The following is a 10,393-nucleotide window of genomic DNA, read 5'->3' on the forward strand; positions in this document are numbered from 1 at the left end:
ACCGCAAAATGGACTTTGTAAAGCATGTAATGAAGCCCAAAATTGGATAGTAGAAAAACGTGCAGAATTTGAACCAACAAAAGAAAATCGTTTCGATCAGGAATTTAAGGTCTACAAGTAAGTTAACGTATTATTAGAGACATTTATGTAGTGGTAAAAAAAAAAATAAAGAGATTAAAAGGTTTAGACGACAGATGTTACATCAATTTTTTACCTGCTCAATAATGCCTTCAATTATGACCCTCTTACCTATACTTTAATCAGTTTAGAATAAAAGAAAGGGATTATTTTTGCAGAACTAAAAAATTCCAATATGATCAAAAAAAATTTTTACACCCCAACAGTTCATCTTCTTACATATATATATGATATAATTAATTGATCATAACAATCTAACAAAATACTTGTAAAATTTTATATTGAAAGAATTAATCAGTTCAGAAATCTTGAATTATCATTAAAGTCATAGTTGCACACACTAAAAGTAGTTTATGTTACTTATCAAAAATCAACAATGTAATCTACATGATTATATGAATAAACATAGTACATATACAATTTAAGTTTTTGTATAAATAAACAATTTTATGCACATTTATTTACAAATTGTAATATTCTGATTAGTAGTGGAGAGAGTAAGATTGATGACTACTGTACGATCAGATAAGGAAAATATGTAAATCATTTTTTTTCATGGTTTGGATTTCTTCTTTAATATATTTCCAATAATTGTTATAGAATCGTTTCTATACCAGATAGTAATTTATTGAAAACTTCAAAATAGATTTAGTTTCTGTTTCAAGAATAATTTCTTCATTAATATATTTCCAATAATTCTTAAAGAATCCTCAAAATAGATTTAGTTTCTGTTTCAAAGATAATTTCTTCATTTCAGTCATAAGTGTTTTCGCATAATATCTGATTAAGGTTTGTGAACAGATCCTCGTCATCATAATCAACATCATTATCATCATCAACATAGATATACAGTCCATTTGAAACCTAAGCTTGTATCACAACATACTTCCATTCTTCCCAGTTCTTTGCTTTCATCTCTCTGAGATCTTACGGCATACTGTCGATTTTTTCGGTCTTTCTAGTTTTCTTGTTCTAAATTCACCTTCCAATGATAAAAGGTGAGCAGATAAAAGCCTCAAAAAGTCAGATCTGAAAAATAAACCGAATAGGAAAGAAGTTTTTATAGTATTATCGTTTTGTTGTAATAATATCTGTTAGGTGGGTTAAGAGGTACTTGTTGATCTATATAAAAAAATGTACAAATAACGTAGATCTCACAGTTTCTGGAACTTTAATATAATTTTGTCGTCGTTATTATTGATATAGATGGAAAACTACTTTCTTATATTTCATTCGACCGTTTTTTTTTTTTTTTGCAACTTTAACCCAAAATACAACTCTCTTCTATTATTGGTTACAGTTACTGTTAGTGAATTTCTTTCATTTTAGATATCATATATATGTCATAAGATATAATGACTTATATGTCATAAGATAACATAACATATATGTCATAAGTTATACATATCATAACTTTCCATTCTCTTTTTGATGTTATTGTAGCTCTCGAGGATCTGCTTGTGTTGTCACTTCTCTTAATTGGTTTTAGTAGCTGTCTGTGAATTTTTTACAACAGACTTCATTTATATTTATAAAATAATATATATTCTATTGGTAAAAACACTAATTAAAATATTTTCTATATTTATGTTTATATTTTTCAGTGCTCAGCTAGAAAAGCAGTATGGTTTATGCCGTACTTGTAAACTTCATGTACGTAACGTACTGAACGAAGGCAAAAATTTAGCTTTGGGTGCAAAATTTTTAGACTATGTAACCAAACGTGCGGGCTTATTGAAAGAAGGACAATTCACGGAACTTGAAGAGGCTGTTAAACAACGAAAGAAACATAAATTCAAGATTTTAATTGCCACAATGGCACTTTTGAATATATTTTGTCTTCTAGGCAATATGACGACAATAAAACGTGATATACTTACAGAAACATTTGGAGAGCTATTAGGAAGTAGTATCTTCAAAGTATTAACGCATTCGATTGCATTCATTCGTGTACTGTACACATATATGGACACCTTTAGTAAATATGATATTATAGCCAGAATTGGATCTTTCGTGCGCACACTTTTTATGATGTTACTTTACTCAATGGGTTTGAGTATGCCAGATATAGTTCGCCTGGATTTCAATTCTATATATATGGTTATAAGCCCTTTTACAATCTTATGCACTGCCCTCTACTATAATTTATTGGATAGTTTGAAATTGACACGTTTTACATTTTTAGTCGCACTCTGGGCTGCATTTGCTATTGGTTTAGTGAGTGATGTACATATCTCACAAAATATGTTATTTGTAAGTTTTAATTGAAGTTATCAAAACTATAAATAAAATTAATATTTTTTTTTATTTTTAAGTTTTCGGCGTCTGTCTTAACAGTTATTCTTACGTTAACGAAGACGAGCGACTGGTCTAGTGCACAACACGACAGTTCAACAAATAGTTTTCACAAAATTTACTCTGAATATTTAAGTGACGAGGAAACAAAGAGTTTTATAAGCGATTATTACAATAGCAGCATAACATCAGCTCATAGCAATCGATCATATCCTACAACAACCAATTATTCAACTGTAACACCATCCGCTCCATCAATAAACAGTTTTCCACGATCTCAACTTTCTCCTACCTTGAGTTATCGTACCTGCTTTACAAACAAGAAACCAACTTCATGTTCACCTAATTCTTCATTAAACCACAACAATAGCACGCTACATAATTCTACCTTTAGAGGAGAGGGTCTAAAATCAAGTAAAAATATTTTGCGAGAATCTGTACTAAATCTGAATCGTAAAAATAATGAGAATTCTTTATACAAAAACTCTTCGTTTACTACTAATCCCTATGGTGATACTTTTATTATCAAAAACAACGAAAGTAACTATTTAAATTCAACACTGCAACATATAGACACAGACAATTGTAACAGAGTAGCTCATTCGCCGTTTTCGGCTTCTAACACTGCCTTACATCAATATAATTCTTATGCCGAGCCTCTGTTAAAGAAGAACAACCATAGTTTTTTAAATTCAACTTTACAAAGTATGGACTCTGATGTATTTTCAACAAGAGCCGAATCGCCATTTTCCGTTCCTAACAATACTCTACATCAACAAACACAAGCACACGTTGTTATGCCATCACCTTCAAATGCAAACACATCCTGGTCTTCAGGTGGGTTATTTAATCGATATAAACGTACAGAACAAAGAGCTACAAGTTTATTTCATGAACCACATAATACCATTGATAATAATGATGCAAAGTTTTCACGTTCATCTTCCTTATCATCAGGTTTTGAATCACAAATTGATCGTGATAATTCTGCATGTCCTGACAGTGTTCAAGCACCACATGCAACTTCGCGTTTAGATTATTATAATTCCTTCGAACCAATCAATGGAAATTATCACATTAATACAACTGCCAAAAGGAATTATGAGCAACCGTTATCAATAAATTGCTCTTCGCGGGCACAATCCGTTTGCTCTGAATTATGGAATCTGCCAAGCAATGGTAGAAGCATAAATAGTCAAAATTCTTTCAACTTACGTAAAATTAACGATGTACTGCCAACATATAGACGAGGAGATTTACTTAAGAAATGGAAGGAGAGTCAAATGACTTCTTAACAAATCTTCGTTCAAATCTAAAAGTTAACTATTTTGTTAATTATCGTTAAGCAAGAAATTGTTTTAAATTAATTTTTGTTCTCTATAGTATATATATATATATGTATGAATTAAATATTTATTGATTGAATTATATATAAGACTTAACTACTAGAATAGTTTAGAATTAATTTATTTGAAATTAAAAATGTTTTGAATTGACATAATTTTTTATCATAGGTTTAAGACAAATTATACATATTAAAAGACAAAAACAACCAACTTTAATATACTGCCATTTTTTTTTTTTGTGTGTGTTTCTATATATTAAAATTATAATTATTATATATAAAATACAATTAAATATATAAATAAAGAAGTTTTAAGGGCACGTGAAATTAAATTAATTTTGTTTTTATTTGTATTTATACAGTTAATTCTAATATTTTCTCTTATATACTCTCTCCCCCTTAACTCTAATTACATCCATCAATTCCCCTACCCATGTATTCGTCTTGTAATCCTTACATGTTATCTGCTTTTCAGATTCAGGAACATGAATTAATGATGATTATTTGTGGCTAATACCTTTTCAGTCTCCACTATTAAAATTTCGCAGACTCTATTGGCTCTATAAAAATCTGTTCACTGGACTTTTATGCCAATGACATAACTAAGATGATAGATAAAAACAAGAAATTAATAATGGTCCCGCCCACCATTGAACCTTGACAGACATGACTATTATAGTAATATTCTTTCCTATAAATATATATACATGTATGTTCACTGAACTATTATGCTAATGTGATCGGGGTGTAAGGTAAATAATTGGTTGTCTACCGCTCACAACTTTACCGCTTAAACTAAACTATCAAGCAACAGCTACCAGCATTGGCCAACAGATAATAAGTTGTGCTCCATAATGACACTGCTAGGTAACACGCATCTTTGATGATCCAGTACAAATTCACGAAAATTCAGTGTGAAGTTTTAATGTATCCATCGTTTAATTCAAAGCTTGCACCATCTAAATACTGTTTGTTTTAATCTATGCAAAACTCTCTAAATGGTAATAAGTTAGACGACCAAAGAGTTATTAAAAATCAAATCATTGACCAAGTTTTATACCGATAAACCACAGAAATTATGCACTAATAGAATTTTAAAGCTAACCGAAAAATAGCAAAATATTGGAAATAATAATGGCCAATAACGTTAGTTGAAGTGGAGAGGGGAACGAATCCTCCTCAATTAGCTAAGAAAACTATTTTGAATCCACAATTCCTCGTAATAGTGGGAAGAAGAAGGCAGTTATAGAGGCTAGATTCTGCTAAATGCTAATATTGGAGATTATCGCTGAGTGTGAGTGTGGCCCCCAAAAACCTAAACATAGTCCTAACCAGTACTGAAAGTAAACACAACAGCTGTTTTGGTGTTTTTTCTGAGAGAGTTGCTAGGCATAGGCTGCAGCAGACAGTAAAGGGTAGGCCGAGTCAATATGGTCAATAAAAGCTTTATTAAAATTCATTTATTATTTAACTAATAATTTCATTAATAATTTTGTTTAAAAGTATACCAAAAAATTACAGATACTTTTTATATCAACTAATATATGGGTAGAAAATGTAACAATCAATTATTGAACAAAAAAAAAATTTTTATATTTTAATAACAACTCTAAACAAATTCACCTTTTTTGTTATTAACAAAATAAGCCATGTGCGAGTTCGAGTAAATTGATGGTAAATATTATATTATATCGGTATGGCAGCGAATGTTAGTATTTACCAGAATTTTTAGTAGGGTAAATTACATAAAAATTAGGTAAATTAGGTATTATTATTGTGAAAATTTTATAAGATGTTTAATAAATGAATAAATAAATTTGAAAACTTTTAACCAAAAATAATAAATAAGTGCAATAAATAAATAAATAAATATTTACAAAATTGCAATACAAAAAATCCTTGGGAAATTTCAATTCACTTTACCTCAATTTGCCTGAATTCGCACACGACCATAATAATATTTTGAATAAAACAGTCGACAATTCAGCAATATTATAAATATTATTGTATTGTTGGTAAATGCAACCCTGTGTTTGTTACTTCACTTCTTCATTATTTTTTGTTTTTGTTTTTATATTTACATTCACATTCCACTGCAACAGCGCAGTAATTTTTTTAATTGCCTAATAATATAAAATTATTTTGTTATTTATAGTCGCCTAGATGAGTCGTCAAACGATAGTTTTCTTGAAATCGGAAACGGAGAGCTCCGATATGTATAATGACGTTCTACGAGAACATGGGAAGAACGTTATATTCGTTACTACACTAGTATTTTGTTTTAAAAATCTTGATGATTTACGAGCGAAATTATTGCAGCCGGACAAATATTCCGGTATAATTTTCAACTCGCCACGTAGCGTAGAGGCAGTGGAAAATGCGTTGAATGATATGGAACTTAATCCTGGTTGGAAATTGTTACACAATTATGCTGTCGGGGAATTGACACATAATTTAGCAATGCAGAATTTACAACAACTTTTCACTCACGGCAAACAAAGTGGAAATGCAGCCAGCCTATCACAGTTCATAATTAATAATTTTGATGGCAACAAGGAACGACCATTGCTTATACCTTGTGGAAATTTGCAAACAGATGCCCTGCGCACAAATTTAACTGAGAATGGTTTTGATGTGGAAACTTGTGAAGTGTATGAAACAAAATGTAATCCAGATTTGGCTGAAAATTTGGAAACTGCACTCAAAGACGATACCGTTGATACACTGACCTTCTTCTCACCGTCAGGCTTCAATTGCACCTATGACGTATTCAAAGCAAAAAATCTGTCTTTCGATAAATATAAATTGGTTGCAATTGGACCCAGCACACGTCGTGCAATAGAATCTAAAGGCTGTATTGTGCATCGCACTGCAGAACGTCCAAATGTTGAATACATTGTGAAAGCGTTATTAGAAACAGAAGGAAATACCAAATAAGACTGATGCTGGTTTTAAGTTGAAGCAACATTGTCTAACAATGTATTTAAAAAATATGAAAAATCATAAAAAAAATTTTTCTAAAAGCTTCAAAGGCTATATATTGTTTTGTTATTTAATTATTTTAAAATCAATAAAATGATTTTTTACTTAAGATTTTGTTATATATTTACCGGAAGATATATTGAGAAAAATGTATGCTATTTCTGCACATTTTCTTGACCCACTATACGTACAGTTATCGTTAAAGTTTAAGGTGTTTTATCTTGTCTAAATGCTAATTCAATATTGGCTATTAGCCAATTAAGAGTAATCAACCAAAGCAATTACAGTTTGTCAATATGAGATACAATTAATTAATTCTATGGTTTTATATTCCTATTATTTTTAAAACAAATTATATGTTTTTTAAGAGTAAAGAGAAAATCTTGATTTATAATTGGAACAAAGTGTGGAAGACAACATTTTCTTATTTTTTGATTTCTACTTGCTCACTCCTTTGCTTGGGTTTTTAATAGTTGCATAAATATGAGTTACTTATCCGCAATATTTGCATATATTGGTTAATAATTAATTTCATAATAACAATATTTTGATACTTTCAGTTTTTATGTGCCACATTGATACAATGTTATTCTTCTTGAAGGATGAAATGAACATATATAGCAAGAAGATGAAACAATAGAACTTAATATTCATAAACCATAAACTGTCTCTGTAGAAGACAAAATTTTTTTTCATCTAATCTCTACATTTTCACTCCTATTTTTTGAATTTTCATAGATGCATAAATAGAAATTTATAAATTTTCTGGCAGATGGGAATAAATAAATCCGTAATAAAAATATTTTAATTCTCTTACAATTCTCTCTGCTACAATAATACAATGTTATTCCTCTTGAACAATCAAACGATCATCTATAACAAGATTTTATGTGTATTTCATGACCACAAACCTTAATTAACTTGTTCTTCATCGTTGGAACCATTTATAATAACTAACAAAAAAATTTGAATAAACATTAAATAATAATATTAAGAAATAAAAAGATGAACTTAAATTTCAATGCTTAATAATGGGCTCCTTATATTATCGTTAAATGGCCACAAAATTTTTAGTTCTAATATTTTATAATATTAGATAATTCTATTATATCTAATGTCCCTCAACATTTTCAACAGCCTTCTGCCGTTCTTCGATTAGAATTATTATTATTATTATTGTAGAATAATAGTTCTACAATCTCGAGTTTATTTTCAAAGAACTAACAAAGATTTTCCAGTTTTTCTTTGAGGTCAGTATTAGACCAATAAAAAAGTATTATAGCAACGGGAATATATGATAATCTAATAATGCTTTAAGAAGACAACACGCTTGATCACCTCCTTCACAATAATGTCTTTGCAGTAATAAGCAAATAAAAGCTAGAAGCACCTTTCATATCTAAATTTCTCTAATGGATGTAACTGATCATCTAAGAGTTTATTAGTTGTAGTACCACAGGATTAACGTTTGTACATGCGCAAACTCGAGGTCAGTATACGAGGAACGCAGAAGGGACGACTTCTCCATTAGGTAAAATTGAACCAACCTAACAATTCTATTAACTTGCATAGTTCCCTAATATTACAGGACGACACCAGGTTTTGATCGGTAAGGGGCCCCAAAGTTTTTAGATCTTCCCCTAGAACACTGACACATAAGGTGAGTACAGTTCGCTCCTCATCCACAGAGTGATCCTTTCTATCACATAGTGATCCGCCAACACCGACAGTTTATTGTAATATAATACTGACTCTACCACCATCATGTTTTCGGGCCATATTTTATTCGAAATTTTGTTTCATAAGAATTTTCATATCAATGTCAATCAATTATCCAAAAAAAGATAATTTGTTTAATTGAAAAACAATTTTCAGATGAGGTTTAGATTTAAATACATAAAATTTTTAATGAAAGCGAACAGAAAAATAACGCCGAATACTTTTCGCCCAATCTAATACTTATAATATTACGTGCACTTTCTATTAAAAATAACAAATAGATATCTAATTAAATTCTGTTAAACATTGTAAGAAGACTGTTGACTTACAGGATGGCATAGTTAAAACCTATATTTAAAACCTATATATGCCTATAAAGGTATCGCTTTAACAAAGCTTGCACTGTAACAGGATATTAATTTATAAAATGTTGGAAAAGTACAAATAAGTCATTTTACATTATAAAATCTTAGACTAATTTAAAAATATGTTGCTAATATTTGATATTAGCATATATTACATATTAGCAAACATATTATATTATTATGTTATTAATTTATATTATTATTATGTTATTAATTTAATTATATTATTATATTTTAATTATTTTATTATTATTATTATTATTATATTATTATTATTATATTATTATTATTATTTTCTTATTATTATTATTATTATTATATTATTATTATTATATTATTATTATTATATTCTTATTATTATTATATTCTTATTATTATTATATTATTATTATTATATTATTATAATTATATTATTATTATATTATTATTATTATTGTTATATTATTATTATTATTATATTATTATTATTATCATATTATAACTTTTAATTATTATTATTGGTTAGCTGGCTATTTAAAGTCGTAAACATATTATGGAAAGAATCAAAATTAAATTTCTATTAAAACAATTTATATTATTATCATACGCACTTGTAAATAAATGACTTGTTTCTGTTTTGTAACTATTAAATTAATTTTTATTTATTTAATCTTTAATTTTATAAAAATATACTATGTATACATAAGAAAGTTTCGAATATTTTGCGTTACAAAAAAGAAAAATAATACAATAAAATTAATAATTCAAACCTGCGCTAGTATGCGTTGTTTCATCTTTATACTTTTTTTTCCAATAATACATGTTCTTTATAAATATATATATATTTTTCTTGTTAAATTTAAAATGCTTCAAATTACTATTTTTATTTTATATAATAATAAAATTATATTAATGTAAATGGATTTGTTTTTGTTTTTTTTTATTTTGTGTGTGTTATAGTTATATTTCAATTTTTAACCGTTCTCATTTTATGTAATTTAATTTAAATTTAAAATTGTAAAAACATCAACTATGCCTTAAAATTATATTTAAACTTTCAAAAAAAAAAAAATATAATAGAAATTATATATATTTATATATAAGTTGATTACATAATTAATCATATAATAATAATAATAATAATAGTTAAGACGGAACAATCTTAAATAAAATTTCTCCAGTATTTTTAAAAGGAAAAATGGAAGTAATTTATTAAATATAATTAACTTTTATTTTCGATTAAACAATTTTAAAAATATAAGAAAAATAATATATTAATTTTCAAACTTAAAAATGCAAATGAATGTCGTTATTATTGTTGTTTGTATTAAGCGTTTAGAAATACATATATATGTTAATAAATATATATGTATGTATATATATTTATGTTTTTATATGTTATATACACATATATATAAATATATATATATAAAAATATGTTGTTTTTGTTTTTATTTTGCGACATAAAAGACACTTTCCTGCTGATAATTGCTTAAATTGTTAAGTTTATTAATATTGGTCGATATTTGTTGTTGTATTCTTCGTGGTAGTGTTGTTGTTGTTGTTTTTA

At 27.6% G+C, this 10,393-nt stretch overlaps 3 protein-coding genes across 3 annotated transcripts in view; all 3 read left to right on the forward strand.

Moving 5' to 3' along the window:
• Position 1: 1 nt before the first annotated feature.
• On the forward strand, positions 2-3,806 carry LOC119666645 (the record flags this gene model as incomplete). Its single annotated transcript, XM_038075925.1, has 3 exons — positions 2-117; positions 1,743-2,391; positions 2,454-3,806. Coding segments are annotated over 3 exons (2,040 nt in total), but the record flags the coding sequence as incomplete, so codon positions are not given.
• Positions 3,807-5,869: 2,063 nt separating this feature from the next.
• LOC119669905 (uroporphyrinogen-III synthase-like) lies at positions 5,870-6,809 on the forward strand. Its single transcript, XM_038079953.1, has one exon. The coding sequence runs from the start codon at positions 5,942-5,944 to the stop codon at positions 6,713-6,715; it is 774 nt and encodes a 257-aa protein (XP_037935881.1). The 5' UTR covers positions 5,870-5,941; the 3' UTR covers positions 6,716-6,809.
• A 1,302-nt stretch (positions 6,810-8,111) lies between these two features.
• Positions 8,112-10,393, forward strand: part of LOC119666646 — a 7,442-nt gene continuing 5,160 nt past the window's right edge. Inside the window, exon 1 of the mRNA XM_038075927.1 lies at positions 8,112-8,122. Coding sequence (XP_037931855.1) covers positions 8,112-8,122 — 11 coding nt within the window. The remainder of the gene's footprint in view (positions 8,123-10,393) is intronic.

The sequence above is a fragment of the Teleopsis dalmanni genome, chromosome 1 (genome assembly GCF_002237135.1).
Source record: "Teleopsis dalmanni isolate 2A chromosome 1, ASM223713v2, whole genome shotgun sequence".
Classification (NCBI taxonomy): domain Eukaryota; kingdom Metazoa; phylum Arthropoda; class Insecta; order Diptera; family Diopsidae; genus Teleopsis; species Teleopsis dalmanni.

Coding starts and splice junctions, on each gene's coding strand:
- LOC119669905 (XM_038079953.1), top strand. CDS start 5,942: ATGAGTCGTCAAACGATAGTTTTCTTGAAATCGGAAACGGAGAGCTCC.